Source organism: Ambystoma mexicanum, chromosome 1q (genome assembly GCF_040938575.1).
Source record: "Ambystoma mexicanum isolate Mex_15411 chromosome 1q, UKY_AmexF1_1, whole genome shotgun sequence".
NCBI classification, from domain to species: Eukaryota; Metazoa; Chordata; class Amphibia; order Caudata; family Ambystomatidae; genus Ambystoma; species Ambystoma mexicanum.
The window spans coordinates 353,161,787-353,183,657 of record NC_090922.1 but is presented as its reverse complement, the minus strand read 5'-3'; the positions used below and the strand labels follow the sequence as shown (position 1 = coordinate 353,183,657).

Genomic DNA, 21,871 nt, shown 5'->3' with positions numbered 1-21,871 from the left:
GAACTGTATCTGGAAATAGAGACAATTTTCACTTATAGACTGGCTATTATTTTCTCATTAAATAACATTTCACAACATGTCTTTAATCTGAAATAAATGCATGACAAGCCTGGCATCCATATTAGGAACATTTTTGTCATAAAAGTATTCATTTCATGATCATTTGTTTCCCATCAAGACCTGCAGATGTCTCTAAAACTGTATTCTATCACATACTGTACAATTAGGAAGCACAAGTGTTTTGCATAAATAGAACATATTCCTCATGATTTTTTCAAACGCACATTGTGCCACACTTTCATTCTATCAGAGTGCTGAATGTTTAAACAACACAAAAGATAAGATAAAGTGATTTATAATAACCATAGATATTATTGAGAAGATGAAAGAACAAATGAAACATTGTGATATATATGAATGTTCGAAAATACTTCAAGCAGAGAAAAATGTTTGGCCCTAGAGTTCAGTTTCAGAACACAAGTAATACGGTTCCAGACACCTTCCTTCGAATTAAAACAAGACATTATGCTAACGTGGGAGAAGACACAGACTTCTTCAGACGAATAATGAAAGAAACTGTGTGACATTAAAACCACACAAAGGGAACCATCTTGGCATAATTGCTTTTTTAATGCCATAAAAGGTATCAATAATTGATGGTGTATTTTGAGGAGCAACAAAAAAGGATATTTTGCAAGAGAGAGATTGAGGTTCTTTGAATGGAGAAGCCGCTCTATAGACATGATGAGAAAGAATCAGTGGCCATAAGGTCTGCCTGCTTTGCAGGCTGAAGTCTACTCTGCTTTCTCTCTATACATTTCTAAGCAATCCAAATGCTTTGCAATAATTTCCAATGGGTCAGTTGTTTTGGCTTCGTTTTTGAATCTTCAAAGGTTAAATTCCAATCTTTTAAGATTTACAAAAAAATAGCAAGTGGGCACAAGATTGAAAATACCCAAGCAGATAGACAACATTTATTGTGTGCTGAATGACAGAGCTAATTTACAACTGAAAAGTGTCTTTACGGGGTTCCCCATATGAAACACTAGAAAGTAACTTATCCATCCCCATTAAATTACTAACAAAGGGAACTCTACTAGATGGTGGCCTCATGCAGAATCAATTTTTGGTTAAATAGCAATGCTTTAAAAAACATCTAATCTTGAAAGAAAAGTAAATTGGTTGACTGACAATCATCTTCTCAGGATATCTTCTACAACTGGAAACCTCTGGTGGGAAGAAGAACAAAAGAAATATGGCACTCTTTCTCTAGAAATGGTGTCAACACTAAATACATTGTATTGGACAACCATCTTAATTGATTGTTTTCGTACAAGTAAAAATTGTGTGCTGATGGAAAGGAGAGAAAACCAAATCTCTAATCCATCCCTACCTTGTGGAAATAGAAAAGGATTCCTAAAACACATGGCAACGAAATCTGAAAAGCTTGGTTTTTGTATACATTTGAAAGACTGAACATAGTCACTTTAATAAAAAGCAACAGAAAACAGGTAATCAGCTGCCTCCTGCCATTTGCTCGTCAAAATCTCAGTATTATATGGTCATTAACTAGGTCAAATTTTCCGAGCAGAACTTTGAATGAATACAATTGTGTATCAAATCCGTCTCGCCATTGGTTGACCGTCACTTTCCAAGCATCAATAGTGGTCTCTTGCTGCAGCACTCTTTTCATTTCCATGTGTTGCCAGACACTGCATGAAATTAATTAGAGAAATTGGGACCTCATGTTATTTAACAAAACACCTCAGTCTTATTTAAACAGGGGGCAGAGAAAGCAGTTATCCCTGGATGGCAGGGATACTGTGTGCAAGGCAAAACAGAAAATCAGAAAGGAAAGCATATTTTCTAGACCAGATCTGAAGATGCAGATGCAATGGTTAGCATATTTAAACCACAGATATTTATACACAAAATAATGTACCTGAGAATGTGCATGTGCTTGAATAAATGTACACGCGCACACACACACACACACACACACACACACACACACACACGCGTGTGCACACGTTCGCGCGCGCACACACACACACACACACACTTTCCACCTTTAGACACATGAGACATCATTCTTTACACATGCGATCAAAGAAATATAGGGTGGAAAAGTCTTCCACAGCACACTCATCCTGTGTTTGAAAGACATCTCTCCTGTGCCCACTCAGCTCGTAAGTGGTTATCGCTTACTGAAAAATCAGTAAAAAGTAAAATATGCACACACACACACATATTAAACAATGCGGCTAACATACTTGTTTCTGTAAAAGTACTGCAGTGAAATGTTTTGAAACCTGTCTTTCGATCAATGTAACAAATGTGTCCTTGTAGGCGTAATGATAGCTTTAAAAGTGAGAAACGTACAACACAAACAAAGAAATGAAGCTACACAAATGCAGTATATTAAAAACCCCTGTAGCACATTACAATCAATAAAAGAAAATAAAATCTGAATAATACTAGAGGTAGCAGCTGTTTGTATTTTCTGTTATTCTGAGTATTTCGTTAAGTCCACATCTTAGAATGTCACCCGCCTGATATGGAACGGCTTGAGTGCAGAAAGCCGGTGCGCGGCAGACCAGAGAGCGGAGTGTCACCAAGTTGACTAAGCTATCGTTGCTGATTCATAGGTGGGGAGTACTTGTTTGGGAAGTACTTCGATAGCCTGCACTGAAACACAGCTCATAAGATATTGGCTGCCCGCGATGTTAGCAGGCATGTGAATCCACAAATTGTTAAATGAGCTATGCGGGTTCACATCACATAAATAGTGTATGTTCCAATGTTTTCGTATGGTCTCCAAAATATATGCTAGCTGGATATGAGTGGAGTAACAATAATACACGTCACAACTTCATCTGAGGTGACAGAAACATTTTCCTTCATATGGGCCATTTCTTCATTGTCTGGACTGGTTCTCCACTGGGCCGGCCGGGGCCATTTGTTCATTGTCTGGACTGGTTCTCCACTGGGCCGGCTGGGGCTTTTTTTCATTGCCTGGACTGGTTCTCCACTGGGCCGGCCGGGGCCATTTCTTCATTGTCTGGACTGGTTCTCCACTGGGCCGGCCGGAGCCATTTCTTCATTGTCTGGACTGTTTCTCCACTGGGCCGGCCTTATGTCTGGTAGAAGTGGTGATAGTGGTGGTGGTGCTCATGGTGATGGTGGTGTTCATGTCTCTGAACCATGTGCCCAGCGTGGCCTTCATACAAAACAACGCCCGGCCGGTCCTTCACATGCTCCTTCTCCACAGCTGCGGGCGAGGACTGAAAGGCCTTGCACATCTGGTGGGCGTCCTTTGGCCGCTGCTTGTGTTTCTTGTGAGGCTGCTGGGGCTGCATCGGCTGGTAGGGAGGGTTTGGGCCTGGAAGTGCAGTTGGAGACGCCAGTGGAATGGATGTAGCTTGCATAGGTTTGTTCCGTGCCGCCCTCCCCGGTTGGATAGAGGCCATTCCGTTCTTGTTGGGGACCTTCGGAGATCGAACCAAGTGCTTGTTTGGCTCTTGACCGCGCAGCCTCTGCTGGGCGTCCATGACCTTTGTGTGCGCAGGGTCCATCAAGACGAAATGGCCGGGTTCCACAACCTGAGACCTCCGATGGTGAAGGTGGATAATATCCGGTTCGTGAGAGCGTGATCTAGTCTGACTGGAAACTCGATTTTGATGATCATGCTTCCGGGCAGTAGGAGGGGACCCTAAAACAGAAGAACAAAATAATAACGATCCCTCTCAAATAATTCGGATGCAGCACAAGCATATATATATACCTTGTACAAATACTGGTAGACAATGAGGTGCTTCCAAAAACCAGCATCAATATGCCATGCAGAAGTAGTGACGAGGGGACCATGGAATAAGGCTTCCAATGTTCACGTTTGTTTTGATTTGCGATTCAAATTATTCACACACGAGTTCTATGTGCCTTTCCAGTAAATGACAAAAATACACAATTGTTAAAAAAAGAGTGAGTCAAGCAACACAATCTGCAAGTTCGATGGTTCTAGAAGGACTTCCAGTTTTCACATTTTGCCACATTGTGTTCTTGAAAATACTCACTAATTCATAGTTGGCAACTGTGCAGTGAATTACAAATAGACCCACATTTGACTATTATGTACAATATTTTCACTCTTGTTCGCATTAAACTGGCCAGGATAAACATGCACTATCTTGTCGTGCACAACAGGACATTACTATGGAAAGAAAGGCTTCCTCTGCTCACTAAGGGCACAATTGCCGAAGTCAGCAGTACAAGCCTCTTCCAAAATGTGATAAAACTAGACATTTTGCTCGTGGGTTGTTTCAAGGGTGCAGAGTAGGAGCGGATGAAAAGGACGCGGCTTTTTGCTTTGCTCGTTTAATAACAATGTTAATGATCTGAGCAGATTATTAAGCAGCGCTTCATGACAGATTCCCCCTGCTTCAAAGCGGTAAATGTTAACTGTTATAATTGTCCAATTTATGTGAAAGACAGCTCTGGTAAGGGGAGCTGTGACACTATCTTAAGTATCAGAAAGGTGTTACATCTGATTGGATTTAATACAAGACACTATTTGAAAAGGTAATGTTACCCTGCGCTAGGTTATCAAAGTAGCACAGGATCTTTCAGATGTCAATTAAAAATTATTTGCAGGTTAAAAATGAAGTATTGATCATATTTATTTTACACACATTAAAAATGTAATCTTGTCCACATTAGATAAGGAGGGCCATCTGCAAACCTACCCCGTCATTAAAAAAAAGCAAAATGCATGTCAGAGCTGTGCAACGCCTAAGAGGACTGCTCTTGCCTCCATGAATCTATGTTAATGTTAAAGGATATTTGCACTGCGCGCACTATCACCACCGGAGTGGTCCCCTTGCGCTCTGGCGGCTCTGAAACGGCAAGGGGGTGAGTTAGTGGGAGTAAGCGGGAAAAGTGCAAGAGAGCCGTGATGTGCTGTTGGCAGCCACAACACGGTCAACACTGTTCGCTGGGCTTGGGGTGTTTTCCGGTCGGTAGACATTGTGTGCTGTTGTGCAAGTCTATGTGAGGTTTGTTTTGTTGTTGCGGTGTAGTGAAGTGTGTGCGGTTTGCTGTGGTATAGGGATGTTGTTGTGTCTGGTTAGAGTTTGAGAGGTGTAGGCGGAGGGGTGAAATTGTTAGTGAATAGGTTATAGGCACCGTCTATAAGCGATGCGCTAAATTTCTTCTAGGTGTGGCGCGCAAACATCACTGCATGTAAATCTAGCTCCGGCATCAGCCGATATTCATTATCTATCTAAGGAAGCCATATAGTTGGTTTAATCGGGAGCCAAGGTGAGGACATGAAGAATTAAAGCAGCCCAGGAAGGAACACTCCCGTTGAGACAGAGAGTTAACGCGCTGTTTTCTTTGATCACGTGACTAATCCAATGTCAGGCGTCGCATTATTAGAAAATTGGGTTGTGTTCTCAATCTAGTCTCTGGTAGTGCTTCCTGCTTTGGAGTGCCGTCATATGGACTCTTCAGCCCCAGTGCTAGAACACTGGATTTGGGCTGCAGAAGCAAATCATAATGGAAAATGACTTGTTGGCCACAGAAAGACAACTGAGATCAATTAATCGGCCAAAAGGGAAAAATGATAGCTGCATCACTGGCCTCAGACCTGGGCACCCACAAGTGCGTCCCTGTCACTCTAGCCCTATCCTATGTGTACAGGTGCTCATGACCCTTAATTTACATTATTAAATTAAATTCATGACAGGATTAGCACTGCCACAGAGCCACCCAACACCATATTGACTGGCTGGCATTTTTGAATCTTTGCAAATAGCTCTGAAAGACCTGCCAATTTCATCCCATTCAATTGCTGTGTCGAAAAAGAAATCGGCTACTGACCCATTATGATACCGCAATGAGTGACGAATCACATACGAAAAGAGGAAAGACATGAAGCCAAAGTTCACTGTTGTGTTACCTGGTCCAAACTTTGATGTGTAGTTTTCAATTCCTGCCAAGTCTAAGTAGTGGTTTCTCCTTTCAATGTTCTCGTCAACACACTGGCGATAGCATTCGTTCTGCTGTTCCGGGGAAGTTTCGCTCTGATGATGTCTATTGGCGGGAAAACAGCAAAGAACACCAGTGAATCAGCTATGAATAGCATCCCAGTATCCAAAATCAGAAAACAACAGGCATAGCAGCAAACAAAGGACCAATGGCAGGGGAGAAGGAACAAGTTACTTACCTGTAACTGTTGTTCTCCAGCATGGGTCTGGCATGGATTCACATGCTCATGAATATTCCCCGTCGTCAGGCTGGGAATCCTCGGTAAAGAAAAAACCAGTATCAGTTTCGTTTCTGATCTGTCTTTCGTAGTAATAACCAATCACTGGTCTCTGCGTCATACTGACCACAGCCAATGACTGCCCTCTACCTAAGCACCGCCTCTGGCAGCCATCTTCAGATTTGGAAGCACGTGAAGTGGCAGTATGACCAAGTGAAGAGCCGCAGAGGGGTAGGCGGGAGGGTTCGCATGTGAATCCATGCCAGACCCATGCTGGAGAACAACAGTTACAGGTAAGTAACTTGTTCCTTCTCCAGCATGGGGTCTGGCATGGATTCACATGCTCATGAATAAAGAATACATAGCAGTACACACATGCACAACCACGGGAGGTGGCAAAGGCTCAACATTAAGCATCACATCAACTCAACATTAAGCATCTTACCTCCTCACCAGGCTCACCTCAGGCGAACAGGTTGCGCAGCACTGCTTGGCCGACCCTGGACTCCTCCCTGGAATCCCGGTCGACGCAGTAGAATTTCGTGAAGGTGTGCGTCGACCTCCACGTAGCAGCCCTGCATATGTCCAGCAGGGGCACACCAGATAGGAACGCCGTGGTAGCTGCGATCGCTCTGGTGGAATGGGCTCTCGGACGGCCAGGCAGCGGTCGGTTTGCCAACCGGTGACAGTACATGATACAGCCGGAGAGCCATCTGGAGATGGAAGCCTTCGAGAGAGCCTTCCCCTGATTGACAGGTCCAAAGTTCACAAAGAGTTGTGACGTCTTCCGAAAACCTTTCGTGCGGTCCACGTAGAACTTCAGCGCTCTAGCTACATCCAGCGAGTGCAAAGTCCTCTCAGCCGGCGACGAAGGCGACGGGAAGAACACAGGTAACACCAAGGGTTCGTTGAGATGAAAGTCCGACGGTACCTTGGGCATGAAGGAGGGGTGCGTCCTGAGCACTACCCTCGTGTCGTGGAAAGTCAAGTACGGGGCCTTGCAGGAAAGGGCCTGGATCTCTCCCACTCGTCGTGCGGAGGTGATGGCCACGAGAAAAGCTGTTTTCCACGATAGAAACTTCAACGGGGCCGAGTGCAGAGGCTCGAACGGAGGTCCCATGAGTTTGGTCAGCACCACGTTGAGCTCCCACGCCGGGGCCGGAGCCTTCACCGGCGGGAACGATCTGAACAGTCCCTTCATGAACTCTTTCACCAGACGATGAGACCACAAGGACGTCCGGCCCGTGGTTCTGGTGTATCGGGAGATCGCAGCAAGATGAATCTTGATGGACGCGTGTGCCAGACCAGCTTTGGCCAGCGTCAGCAGGTACGGCAGCACTTGGGGAGCCGTAATCCGTAGAGGGTTAATCTTCTGTGCGTGGCACCAGACAGAGAACCTCTTCCATTTGTGTCCGTAGCATTTAAGAGTCGAGGACGCCCTGGCCTTTGCAAGAACCTCTCTGCAATCGGCCGGTATGTCGTATCCTCCAAACTCTAGCGCTGCAGGAGCCAGGCCTGCAAGTTCAGCGACTTCGGGTCGTGGTGGAGGATGGCGCCTCCTTCCCTGGAGAGTAGATCCGCGTCCGCCGGCAGCTTGATTGGCGGGGACGCCGACAAGTCCAGAAGGTCCGGGAACCATATCTGCCTCGGCCACGCAGGTGCGACGAGGATCATCCTGCACCGTGACCTCTTGAGCTGGTTGACGAGCCGGATTAGCAGAGGCAAGGGAGGGAACGCGTAGAGGAACAGGCCCTCCCAGGGGAACGAGAAAGCATCGCCCATGCTCCTCGTCTGGGGAAACCTGCTGGCGAACCTCCGGCACTTGGTGTTCGTCGCCGTCGCGAACAGGTCGATCTGGGGTGTGCCCCACCGTCGGAAGAGGCGATCCACCAGATCCTGCCGTAGTTCCCACTCGTGGCACGAGCGCAGCTCCCTGCTGAGTGAGTCGGCGATGGTGTTTTTTATCCCTGCCAGATGAAACGGCACCAGAAGAATCCCTTGGGCGACGGCCCAATGCCACAGGTCCTGCGCCTCCTTGGACAGCGCTGGGGACCTGGTTCCGCCCTGTTTCCTGATGTAAAACATGGTGGTGGTGTTGTCGGTGAAGATCCTCACCACCTTGCCCTTGAGGGACGGAAGGAAGGACCTGAGGGCCCAAAACACTGCACGGAGCTCCAGGACGTTGATATGCAGGGACTTCTCCGTCGGGAGCCAGAGTCCCCTTGCGTGCAGATTTTCGGTGTGCGCTCCCCACCCTTCTAGGGAGGCATCCGTGGTCACAGTCACCTGGTGGGCTGGGGTCTGGAAGTCCATGCCCGCCGTCAGATGCGCGCGGGTGCCCCACCACCGTATCGCTCGTCGGAAACTCTCGTCGAGCTTGATCCTTTCCTCGAAGCTGCCCGTCGTCTGGATCCAGCGCGCATCCAGGAACTCTTGCAACGGGCGCATCCGGAGCCTGCACATGGGAATGAGGTAGATGCAGGAAGACATCATCCCGAGGAGGGACTTGATGGACCTCACCTTGGCCGCGTCGGCCACCAACATCCGTTGCACCTTGCCCAAGATGGTCCTGGTCCTCTCCTCCGACGGGGAGGCCAGAAGGGACACTGTGTCGAGCCTCGCTCCCAGAAACAGTGCGACTTGCGCGGGCACCAGGTGGGATTTGGCGTAGTTCACGGAGAATCCCAGGTCCGTGAGGAGTTGGACGGTCCTTGCCGTGTGGACCACGGCGAGCTCCCTCGTCTTGGCGCGGATGAGCCAGTCGTCCAGGTAGGGGTAGACGTGAATCCCCTCGCGGCGCAGCTGCGCCGCCACCGGTGCGAGGCACTTGGTGAAAACCCTGGGTGCCGACCACAGTCCGAAGGGAAGGGCTTTGAACTGGTAATGACGCCCTTGGACCACGAATCTGAGGAATTTTCGGTGCCCCTTTAGGATGGGAATGTGGAAGTAGGCATCCTCCAAATCCAACGACGATAGGAAGTCTCCTTCCTCCAGCTGACCCAGGACGTGCTGGAGGGTGACCATCCGGAACTTCTGCGCCTTGATGAACTTGTTCAGGCGTCGCAGGTCCAGGATGGGGCGCCATCCTCCCGTCTTCTTCTTCACGAGGAAGTAACGCGAGTAGACTCCGGAGCCCCGAAGCCTCTTTGGGACGAGTTCGATGGCGCCCTTTCTGAGCATCGCCTTTACCTCCAGGAGAAGTTGAGGGACGTGAAGTTCTTTCCTGGCCACGGGGGGGACGCGCGGGCACCTTCTTTGAAACTCGAGCGCGTGGCCCCGGGCCAGGGCGTCCAGCACCCAACGGTCGGTGGAGATGGACTCCCACACGCTGACGAAGCCCGCCAGCCGGCCTCCCACCGGGGTGCTTCGGTGGGGGCCCGACCCCACGGCCGGTTCAATCCTGCTTGGACGCGGCCTTGCCGCCTTGGCGACGACGGCGGGGGCCGCCAGACTTGCCTCGTCCTCTGTAGGCCTCTTGCGACGACGAGCGGGCCGCTTGACGGTAGGAAGCGAAACCGCCGCCGGAACCTTTGGAGGCGCCCTTGCCTCCGCCGCTCCGAAAGGGCGTCCGCCGTTGCTGCAGTACTCCAAGGGCCCGGGCCGTCTCAGTATCCGCCTTGATGGCCTGAAGGGAATCGTCCACTGTCTTCCCAAACAGGTTGTTCCCGTCGAAGGGCATGTCCAGGACCCTGGTCTGGACGTCCTGCCGAAAGTCCGTAGCCTTGAGCCATCCGCGACGTCGAAGGCAAACGCCGTTGCCCATCTGGCGGAACCCAGTGTCGGCGATGTCCGTCGCCACGGTGATGGCGTGGTCCGAGGCCACCTCACCTTCCTGCAGGATCTCAAGGGCCTCCGCCCTCTTGTCGTCCGGCAGAAAATCCAGCAGGGGAGCTATCTTGTACCAGAGTTCCCTGTCGTAGCGGGCCACGATAGCCAAGGCGTTGGCCGCTTTAATCGTCGTCGCCGCCGACGAGATGACTCTGCGTCCCATGGCATCCAATTTCTTTCCCTCGCCGTCCGGCGGGGAAGTCGACGTGGAGGCCGCACCCCCCCCCGCTTTCTTCCTGGCTGCCGCGGAGACGACGGAGTCCGGGGTAGGCTGCGCCCGGAGGCATAGGGGGGCCGAGTCCGGGACCCGGTACTTTTTCTCGTACCGGTCTCTTTTCGCTGGCGTCGTGGAAGGGTTCTTGAGGAGGGAAAGGCCCTCATCCCAAATGTCGTCCAACAGAGGCACTGCGAGGACCGTCTTCCTCTTGGTCTCGCGCCGTTGGTAAAGGAAGCCTTCCTTTTTCTTCTCCTCAGGGCAGAGTTGAAAAAGCTCGGATGCCCTGGCGATCATTGAGTGGAACGATCCAATCTCGTCGGGCGGAGAAGCCCTGGTGGGAGGCGACGACGGAAAATCCTCGTCGTATGCCTCGTCGTCCGTACCCGTCGCTGCCGTGTCAGTCCCCGTATCATCCCCTCGGGTGGACGGGGAGGAGGGCTGGACGGGGCGCGACGGTTGAAAAGGAGGCGGTGGATGGATCCTTCTTTTCTTGGTAGGGGGGAACACCAGAAGGTCCCGGTTCCGGATCCCCCGACGGGAGAGGTTCCTCCGTCGGTAACGGTAGTCTCGTCCTTATCTCGGAGCATAAGGACTGTATAGCCAACAAAATGGCCGCTGAGTTGTCTTGCGGCGCTGGCAGAGGGGAATCCGACGGGCGAGCAGGGGCCCCGTCGGTATCCTCGACGATGTCGTCGTCGTCACCTGCGTCGGGGCCCATTCCGACGGGCTGGTCTTGTTCCACGCCTAGGCCGTGGCTTAAGACCTCGATCAGTTCCTCTTCTGAGGTTGAGGCCGAATCTACGACGACGCCCTGCCCCCCCTTCTTCCCCACGGAGGGTTTCACGGGGGTCCTATCGATGGGCACGAAAGAAGACTCCCTCCGAGGAGGCAGGGAGATTCTGGGCCCCGAGGCCGCCACCACTGGTGCAGCCTCCACAGGCTGGGCCAGGGCCGCCGCGACCGTTTCGATAGAGGGCTTGGTCGAATGGATCAAGGCCTTCACCACCTTAGGTGCGCTCACCGCCTTATCCTTGAGGGAGGGGGCACTGCCACGCTCCTCCTCTGCCTTAGAGCTCGACCGGGGTCTCTCCAGGAGCTTCGCCGGGTGCTCGGCCTTCCTCTTACCCGACCCAGAGCGTTGGCTCGTGGTTGATGGTGCCGGGGAGGGTGCGCCCTGCCTGGCGCCCGTAGAGCCCGACCGTTCGGCGCTCCCGGTGCCAGCGGACTCGCGGTGCTTGGCCTTATGTTGGGCCCCCGTCGCCGGGGCGCCCTCAAAGGTCTTAGAAGACCGCTCAGATTTCTTCTTCTTCTCGCCAGACGGGCTCTTACCCTCCAGCCAGCTGGCGAGACGTTGATGGCGGTCCTTCATGGTCCGTTCCGACATGTTGCCGCAAAACGCACAGTCCTTCTCCACGTGCGTCTTGTCCCCATGAAGGCAGTAAAGGCAGAAAGAGTGTTCGTCCTCCTTGAAGACGTTCTGCAGCTGGCATCCAGGGCAGGCCCTGAACAGCTTTCCGGGCGTCGAGCTTCCCTTCTCCTGGGCCATCTCCGAGACCGGGCCTGAGAAGCTTCTGGAGTCCTCCGAAGTGTAGCTCGACGAAATCTTCACCCTTGAGGGGCACAGATGAATCCGACACGGGTCCCCGTTGATCGGATGTAGGATCGGTGGAGCTTGAGGCTCTTTTGACCGAAAGAATCGAAGTTTTTGAGAAAAAGCGCGAAAAAATAGCACTAACGCTCGAGAGCAATAGCACGAGGATCCCAACACATGAACGTGCGGTAAAAATCTGAAGATGGCTGCCAGAGGCGGTGCTTAGGTAGAGGGCAGTCATTGGCTGTGGTCAGTATGACGCAGAGACCAGTGATTGGTTATTACTACGAAAGACAGATCAGAAACGAAACTGATACTGGTTTTTTCTTTACCGAGGATTCCCAGCCTGACGACGGGGAATATTCATGAGCATGTGAATCCATGCCAGACCCCATGCTGGAGAAATGTGTTATCGGACTGTTGCATAGTGGGCAAATACGGGTTTAATACTGTCCCTTGTTTAGGTAAATTACAACAACAATGCTCTTGTGAACTTGACTGAGGGACCAAGGGGGCTTTTGTTGCACAAGAGCTTAAACAAACATTATTCATACTACGGGGCAAAGCCACTCCTCCCCACCGCAACCTGGGTCAACACAGCATCATACACAAAGGGGGGTCGGGGGCATGCTCCCGAAGTCTGGAAAAAATTACAAATTAGGCTCCAGCTGCTCTTAATTCAGAGCAGCAACACCCCAATCCAACATACCCCCCCGCCACTCATGCACATGTTGCCACGGAACGCCCCCAAAGATAAGGTTCCTTGCACCCTGCTTTCCCGCTCTCTACTCTAGGGTTGTCTTCCCGCAACAGTCCTCTAGCACCCGTGCTCTCCCACTCTGTGGCTGCGATGCCTACTTCACACCACGGACAAGCTTGTGTATACTTTACATATTGCCCTTGGCAGAGAGAGATGGATAAATGGTTAATCACATAACTATGCTACTACGGGCATTAATGTATTGGGCATGCATCACATCTGTAAGGGTACACTTTGCCTACTGTGATCCATTTCTAAATCCTTTGGGGGCAAAATGGAGAAAGTGCCTTGCCAGGTCAAGCCTTTTAGCAGCATTTTCAGGGGTCTCTCTATATTGTGTTTCCAGCTATGCCTATGCAGGACTAGATACTTGAAACTCACATTTAGCCTCATATGGATATTTCTTGCATGCTTTTGTTCAATTAATCATTGCTGTTATTTCCCACGTGTCATGTCTCCATCCTTGCGGGCTGCAGTTGAGCCAGCACGTAAGTGAGCTGATCCGTGCAGGATGAAGGGAAGCAATGCAAGATTTTGTTTTTGGGGGGGAGGAGGGCAGGATCCATTTCTTTAGGTAAAAGTAAAAAAAAAAAACGGTGGTAGTACATGCCACAGGCAAAAGTGGATGCACCGCTTTCTAAACATGGGCCAACAAAAATAAGCCCAGAGAAGCTAATAAGTCATTTTAGGAGAGTCTAAGATTCACAGGCATTTTCCTATGGGATTGTTCCATTATAAGAACGCTTCTGTGAATCCGACCCCAAATGTACTGGTGGGAATGGCTCTTTGTTTTAAAACACAACAGGTATGCACAGGCTGCTTGACACCACTAGTTGAATGGATATCACCATCTTGCTTTCGGGCCTAGGCCTTGCCTTATATCTAGGAGCTTAGTGGGCACCTTAAAGACACAATCAATAGAGACAAAACAGCAACGTGCAGCTTACCTACATAACTCACACCAGTCCACCCGTTTCTATTGTTCCCTTTCTTAATGAGAGTTGTCAACACTTGAACTATCACGAGACGGCACCATTGCCCGCTCCGATTCACGGACTTCCAGTATGAATACCCATCCTAGACATACAACTCTGGTGCTCCTTTCGTAATGCGCCTCACTGTAAACATGCAAGGGGAGCGGGCACCTTTCTGACACCAACCTCATACTCCGTGGACGTGAGGATCATACAATGAGCATAGTGCTACGTCTAGCCCCCATTAGCAAATGTCCCGGTCTTGCCAAACCCTGCCAGAGTCCACTTCACCGCAGAAATCTACTATGCTTTATTGCACTCACTACCCTGTTTTGTTGGCCACTTTCTGGATCTTAACCTCCTCCTGGGCTTCTGAATAATCAGGCGCCCGCTCCCCCTTCTATTTTGCTCAAGAGGTGCTACAAAGTGACTTTGTTGTAGTTGGCGCTTTGTAAATCACAAATAAATACAAAAAATATATTTTTAATCAACGCAATAAAACTATTCTCCAGTACGCATCTTGAGATGAACAAGAAGTGTGACGAAGCCGATCAAAATCCCTCCTTTGCATTAATTCTGACCCAATTTGAAGCACACTTGAGCATTTATGGAGGGACAAAGTCGAGGGAGTGAACATATTTGGAAGCTGGGGTTCTCTGGGCTCAGCCCTTAGATGTCACTGGGCAGCTGTGTCCTGTGATATGATGATCTCCTGAACTCCCTGAGAGGTGCATAGTGTTAGGAGCCTCAGTGGCGGGAGTACTCGCTTCAGCCATCTTCGTACATCACACAGTGACCAGCAGGCAGCGGTGTTGCTAGGTCTGGAAAAGACCCGGGGCTATGCTGATGACGGAACTGTCAGGACTGGGGGCTAGCTAGCCTTTTGGTTGTAGCCCCTGAGATTCTCTCCGGGACTGCAACCAAAAGATCAGGAGCTATAGCCCCCTTAGGGCCCCCCCCCCAGCAACACCTCTGCTGGCAGGGCCGAGGCAGTCCTTATTCTTCAAAAATTGATCAAATTTGACCACGAAAGTGGGAAACATTAACAGCCCAGGTAAACAGACATGAAGCATTATTTAATAGTCGGGTCCTTCCTATATTAACACGGCATACTGAGATTTCAAACAAACTTGTAACCTTTAACGGAATTGCATAGATGATACGGGAAGCAGGGGTCCATCTTTGAATTCACGAAGAGCGGGGGTTGAGTACAGGTTCATGTTAGCGCCTCGTGCATATTCTAGTCCGCCATTACTTTTGCGACATCCATTCCAAACGCTGGTGTATTTTCAAACTTGTTAACTTCCTTTCCTTTTGTCAACTTGAAACATGTCACCATCATTCCCCGGGCCCATCAAAAACGAGAGGGGCACCGCGCGCTATGAATAAAATAAGAAAGAGCGCAGGATCAAGGGCAGAAGTGTGCTGTACAGCTTCCTGTCCCCGCTGATTGACACAAACCGAATGTTCAGCAAATCGCATTCCTGAAGGCGGCGCGGATCAAGCGATAACAGGCCAGCTTCCCTGCCTTGATCTCTAATCTTACTGGCAGTGACACGACAATGCATTTCTCAGAGGAACCAGGCCCATTCCAGATAGGCATCCAAAATATTGCGCATTCCTTTGGAAGAAGCTTCAAATATGCCGGCCTTATCTAATCTCCAGAGGGATGTAACAGCACCTGCAGCTGCGCGTGAAAGCAACTTCCCTTGAACAGAAGGTATCCGAGGCACGCATGCAAGGGGCCTTGCAGGACCTCGCACGAGATTTCCGAAGGCCGCCAACTTCACGGAGGTGTTTACTGGACGTCTTCTCTTTCTGTTACCTGCGATAAGGCCTCTTAGGGAGCCAAACGAAGATGGCCAGAAGCGGTAGCCCATATTGACCCTTAAGACATACACACCTAACTTAATTGCAGTCGTTCACAGGAGCCCACACAGTGCTGCAAATGCAACTTTTTACACATTGGCACAAGCACCTACAGTGCCATAAACCTTTAGCCCTTTGTGTATTGCATGCATATTAAGAACTGGAAGGACTGCTCAGTGACTTTAAACACTGCACTCAGTCCTGGGGGCAGTCTGTAGTTCGCAAGTTCCAATCCGGGCAGAGCCGACACAGCGGTTCATCCTTCTGAGGTCGATAAATGAAGTACCATTCAATTGGGTGAAACTGCAGGAATAGTTACAGCTCTTAGAAGAAGCAGGAATGGGACATGATGCTCTATATGAAACCCTGATATTATAGTGTATACACATACAATGTTACGTTACAAGGCTTTTATATTGCACCAGATGACAACTATAGCGGCCTCAGAGCAATGTTGGGAAGGCAAGAGGGTCTTCCCAGCCCCATAGTAGGCGATACTGAACGAGAACTAGATGCTAATAGAGTACACCCAGGGAGCTGCACATATAGAGGGGAGCGCAACCAACTTAATTCATGCATTATAAACTGCATGGTAGATGAGGGTGTGAACGCCATCTTGGCAAGCGGCAGCCATCTTAGAAGTTAGGCCCAAGCGCAGCAAACAGTATTTTGTGCATTAGCGTTAAGCCCCTTGCATGAGCGCGAATTCCACCACCACCCGGCCAGGTCTGAGAGTTCCCCAACCTCCTCTATTGTTAGGAAAGTTACAGTCCCTCACACCCTGGGAAGAATGCTTCCTGCAAGGTCATCAGAACGGAACCCAGCGTCTCTTGGCAGTACCATCCCATGAAGCAGATAGCAAGGGCCTCCTGCCCCCAACAATACCCACAGGAGAAATACAGCTTTACCAGGCTGTCATCCCTTGACGCCCTGCATGCCATGGCACTGTCCAAACCCAGACCACCGACCATAAGATTTTACACCCCTCAATCGATCACTAAAATCTAAAGGCAAGGCTATCACGCCTTCAGAAATGGGTCACTTGATTTGTGCTGTGAGGTGCAGGGTAGCATCATAATTATAGCCTAAAACTAAGGTGGAGGACCTTGGGAGTTGGTGATCTGTCTGAGAGCGAGAGAAGTGTGTGTGAGTCAGTGTGACCTCGGTTCTCCCCCGAGACCATCGCTGTATCAGCCAAGGGCAATGTTACAATCGTAAGAATAACATTGTGTGTCAGCGTAACTAATTAATTGTTAGGTCAACTCACTGAGGATGACGAGCCCAGCAGCACGCACGTGAACACAGATGGACAGATAGATGAAGATGGACCAATGGCCTGGCATCCCATGTGGAGTAGGACCTATATCTATAGGCCTCCACCAATCCATGTTGTAGAATTGTACTATATATGTTGACGTCGTTAGTGACGCTTCTTGTGCTTATAAGGACCAAGTTACTTACCTGTAACTGTTGTTCTCCAGCATGGGTCTGGAATGGATTCACATGCTCATGAATATTCCCCGTCGTCAGGCTGGGAATCCTCGGTAAAGAAAAAATTAGTTTCAGTTTCGTTTCGGAACTGTCTTTCTCCTAATAACCAATCACTGGTCTCTGGGTCATACTGCCCCCAGCCAATGACTGCCCTCTACCTAAGCCCCTCCTCTGGCAGCCATCTTCAGATTTGGTAGCACGTAAAGTGGCAGTAGGACCAAGAGAAGAGCCGCAGAGGGGTAGGCGGGAGGGTTCGCATGTGAATCCATGCCAGACCCATGCCGGAAAACAACAGTTACAGGTAAGTAACTTGTTCCTTCTCCAGCATGGGGTCTGGCATGGATTCACATGCTCATGAATACAAGAATACATAGCAGTACACATATGCACAACCACGGGAGGTGGCAAGGCTCAACATTAAGCATTTCATCAACTCAACATTAAGCATCTCTTACCTCCTCACCAGGCCCATGGACTCCACCCTGGAATCCCGGTCGACGCAGTAGAATCTCATAAAGGTGTGCATTGACCTCCACGTAGCAGCCCTGCAGATGTCCAGCAAGGGCACACCAGACAGGAATGCCGGGGTAGCAGTGATCGCTCTGGTTGAATGTGCTCTCAGACGACCAGGCAACGGTCGGTTTGCCAACCGGTGACAGTGCATGATGCAGCCGGAGAGACATCTGGAAATGGAAGCCTTCGAGAGGGCCTTCCCTTGGTTCACAGGTCCAAAGTTCACAAATAGCTGCAATGTCTTCCGAAGGGTCTTTGTGCGGTCCTAGTAGAACTTCAGCGCTCTAGCCACATCCAGCGAGTGCAAAGTCCTCTCGGCCGGCGACGAAGGTGACGGGAAGAAAACAGGTAACACCAAGGGCTCGTTGAGATGGAAGTCCGACGGCACCTTGGGCATGATGGAGAGGTGCGTCCTCAGCATTACCGTCGTCTCGTGGAATGTCAGGTATGGAGGTTTACAGGAGAGGGCCTGGATCTCTCCCACTTGTCGTGCGGAGGTGATGGCCACAAGAAACGCTGTCTTCCACGATAGGAATTTCAACGGTGCCGAATGCAGCAGCTCGAATGGCAGTCCCATGAGCCTGCTCAGCACCACGTTGAGCTCCCACGCCGGAGCCTTCACCGGCGGGAATGTCCGGAACAGTCCTTTCATGAACTCCTTCACCAGACGATGGGACCACAGAGATGATCGCCCCGGAGTTCTGGTGTAGCGGGAGATCACCGCTAGATGGATTTTGATGGAGGCATGAGCTAGCCCTGTCTTGGCCAGCTACAGTAGGTACGGCAGCACTTGAGAGGCCGTAATCCGCAGAGGGTTAATCTTCTGTGCACGGCACCCAACAGAGAACCTCTTCCATTTGTGTCCATAGCACTTGAGGGTCAAGGACAGCCTGGCCTTTGCAAGCACCTCCTTGCAGTCCGCCGGGATATAGTACCCTCCAAACTCTAGTGCTGCTGGAGCCAGGCCTGCAAGTTCAGTGACCCCGGGTCGTGGTGGAGGATGGCGCCTCCTTCTCTGCAGAGAAGATCAGTGTCCATCGGCAGTTTGACTGGGGGGGGACGCTGACATGTCCAGAAGGTCCGGGAACCAGATGGGCCTCGGCCACGCTGGTGCGACGAGGATCATCCTGCACCGGGACCGTCTAAGTTGATTGATGAGTCACAACAGCAACGGCAACGGTTGGAACCCATACAGGAACAGGCCGTCCCAGAGGAATGAGAAGGCATCGCCCATGCACCCTGGCTGGGGAAACCTGCTGGCGAACCCCCGCCACTTGGCATTCCTCGCCGTCGTGAATAGGTTGATCTGGGGATTGCCCCATCATCGGAATAGGAAATCCACTTGATCATGCCGCAGTTCCCACTGGTGGCACGAGCGCAGCTCCCTGCTGAGTGAGTTGGCGACGGTGTCCCTTAATCCTGCCAAATGGAAGGGCACCAGAAACATCCCTTGGCCTCCTTGGATAGGGCTGGGGATCTGGTGCCTCCCTGCTTCCGGATGTAGAACATCGTGGTGGTGTTGTCGGTGAAGATCCTTACCACCTTGCCCTTGAAGGACGGAAATAACAACCTGAGGGCCCAGAACACGGCTCAGAGCTCCAGGACATTGACGTGTAGTGATTTCTCCTCCGGGAGCCAAAGGCCTCTTGCGTGGAGATCTCCGGTGTGCGCTATCCATCCCTCCAGGGAGGCGTCCGTCATCACCGTTTCCTGATGAGCCGGGGTCTGGAAGTCCATGCACGCCGCCAGATGCATGCGGGTGCCCCACCACCGGATCGCATGGCGGAAGGTCTCGTAGAGCGAGATCCTGTCTTCGAAGTTGCCCGCCGCTTGCATCCAATGGGCGTTGAGGAACTCCTGTAGTGGTCGCATCCGCAGTCTGCATAGGCGCACGAGGTAGATGCACGAGGAAATCATGCCGAGCAGGGACTTGATGGACCTCACCCTGGCCACGTCCATGGTCGACAGCCGTTGCACCTTGCCCAGGATGGCCTTCGTCCTTTCCTTCGACAGAGAAGCCAATCATGCCACTGTGTCGAGCCTGGCCCCCAGGAACATTGCGATGGTACCAAGTGGGATTTCGTGAAGTTGATCTAAAATCCCAGACCCGTGAGCAGTTGAACGGTCTTCGGTGTGTGATCGACGGCAAGTTCTCTTGACCTTGCTCGGATGAGCCAATCGTCCAGGTAGGGGTAGACGTGGATCCCCTGCAGGCGCAGCCGCGCCGCCACTGGTGCTAGGCAATTGGTGAACACCCTGGGCGCCGAGTTCAATCCGAAGGGAAGGGCCTTGAACTGATAAGTGTCGCCCTTGGACCACGAATCGCAGGAATTTTCAATATCCTTTTAGAATGGGGATGTGAAAGTTGCCATCCTACAAGTCCAGAGACGATAGGAAGTCGCCTTCCTCCAGCTGTCCCAGCACGTGCTGGAGGGTGACCATCTGGAACTTCTGGGACTTGATGTACCTGTTTAGACGACGAAGATCCAGGATGGGCCGCCAACCGCTGTTTTTTTTCCTTATGAGGAAGTATCGTGAGTACACTCTGGAGCCCCACAGCCTCTTTGGGACGAGCTCGATGGTTCCCTTTTTAGCATCGCCCGTACCTACAGCAGCAGTTGAGGGATGTGGTTTTCATTCCTGGCCACGGGTGGAATACGGGGACACTTCCTTAGAAATTCCAGAGTATGCCCGCAGGCCAGGGCATCCAGCACCCAACGGTCGATGCAGATGGACTCTCACACGCTGATGAAATTCTCCAGCCGGCCTCCCACCGGGGTGCTCAGGTGGGGGCCGACGCTACGGCCGGTTCAGTCCTGCTTGGCCACGGCCTTGCCACCGTGGCCTCCTTGGCGACGACGAGATCATCCTGTCTTGCCGCGTCCTCTGTAGGTTTCCTGCAACGAGGAGCGGGCTGCCTGGCAGTACGACGAGGCGCCGCTGCCAAATCCTTTGGAGGCACCTTGCTTGCCTCCGGAGTTCCGAAAGGACGGCCGTCATTGTTGAAGAACACCCAAGGCCTGAGCCGTCTCCGTGTCTGCCTTGATAGCCTGCAGTGACTCGTCCACAGTCTTGCCGAACAGATTGTTCCCGTCGAAGGGCATGTCTAGAACCCTGGTCTGCCGTGAAGGCTGGAAGGGGGGGGTGAGTTCTCCTCCGCTTGCTTGGTGGGCTTTCCGACGGTCCAGGCGCCACTGGATCGCCGGCTGGGGGTAAGGGCAAACTTGTCCTTATCTCCATACATAAGGCCTGAATCGCCATCAAGATTGCTCCTGAGTTGTCTTGTAGCAATGGCTGTGACGGTTGGGGAGTAGGCTCCGTCCCCTCCACGGCTCGCGGTTCCTCGTCGACACCGCTGTCGCTTTCCTCGTCCGCCTCGTCGGGATCCCTCCCGTAGGACCGGACCTCCTCGAACTTCTTGTTCAGGATCTTCGCGACGCCAGCCAGCTCCTCTTCAGAGGTGGTATCTGTGTCCTTAATGGCCACCGGGCCCCCCTCTTTTTCCGCCTGCGGGTTTAAGGGGGGTCTTATCGATGGACTGAAAAGAGGATTCCCTCCATGGTGGCAGGGAAACTCTAGGCCCCGAGGTCGCCTCCACTGGGGTAGCCTATGCAGGCTTCGCCAGGGCCGCCACGACTCCCTCAATTGAGGCCTTAGCTGGGTGAATCAGGGCCTTGGCGTCTTTGGGCGCGCCTGAGGCCTTCACCTTGGGTTGCCTCTCTCCCCCTCGGCTGTCTCTGTCGGGATCTCCGATTTCCTCTTCACCGAGCCAGAGCGTTGGCTCGTGGTTGATGGCGTCGGTGATAATGTGCCCTGCGCCTGGGAGCCGAGGAGCCCCACCGATCGGTGCTCCCGGTGCCCGCGGACTCGCAGTGCTTAGCCTTTTGTTGGCCCCCCGTCGCCGGAGCGCCCTCAAAGGTCTTAGAAGACCGCTCGGACTTCCTCTTCTTCTCACCTGCTGCTGGGCTCTTCTCTTCCAGCCAGTTGGTGAGCCAGATACGACGATCCTTCATAGTCCGTTTGGACATGTTCTTGCAAAACGCACAGTCCTTCTCCACATGCGTTTTGTCTTCGTGAAGGCAGTAGAGGCATCGAGAATGCTCCTCCTCCTTGAAGACGTTCTGTAATCCGCATCCAGGGCAGCTCCTGAACAGCTTGGATCTGGGCATCGTCTTTCCTTTATCCTGGGCCATGACCACGCGGGGTAGGCCTCAAAGATCTTTCGGAATCCTCCAAGAAGCGAAACTCGACGAAAACTTCACCCTTGAGGGGCGTAGGATTGGAAGTAGAAACGGTGGTGCTTGAGGCTCGATTGACCGAAAAAATGAGGTTAACCTCTTTGAAAAATCGCAAAACGCAGTAAAAG

At 51.4% G+C, this 21,871-nt stretch overlaps 1 protein-coding gene across 2 annotated transcripts in view; it reads right to left on the bottom strand.

Annotated features, from left to right (window-relative positions):
- Positions 1-945: 945 nt before the first annotated feature.
- The window catches only part of NKD1 (NKD inhibitor of WNT signaling pathway 1), a 245,696-nt gene continuing 224,770 nt past the window's right edge, over positions 946-21,871 (bottom strand). The window contains exons 9-10 of one of the 2 annotated variants that reach the window (XM_069639453.1): positions 5,957-6,090; positions 946-3,712 (exon numbers count right to left, since the gene is read on the bottom strand). In XM_069639453.1, coding sequence (XP_069495554.1) covers positions 3,135-3,712; positions 5,957-6,090 — 712 coding nt within the window. In that variant the 3' untranslated portion in view covers positions 946-3,134. The remainder of the gene's footprint in view (positions 3,713-5,956; positions 6,091-21,871) is intronic. The other variant, XM_069639454.1, reaches the window with a different exon arrangement.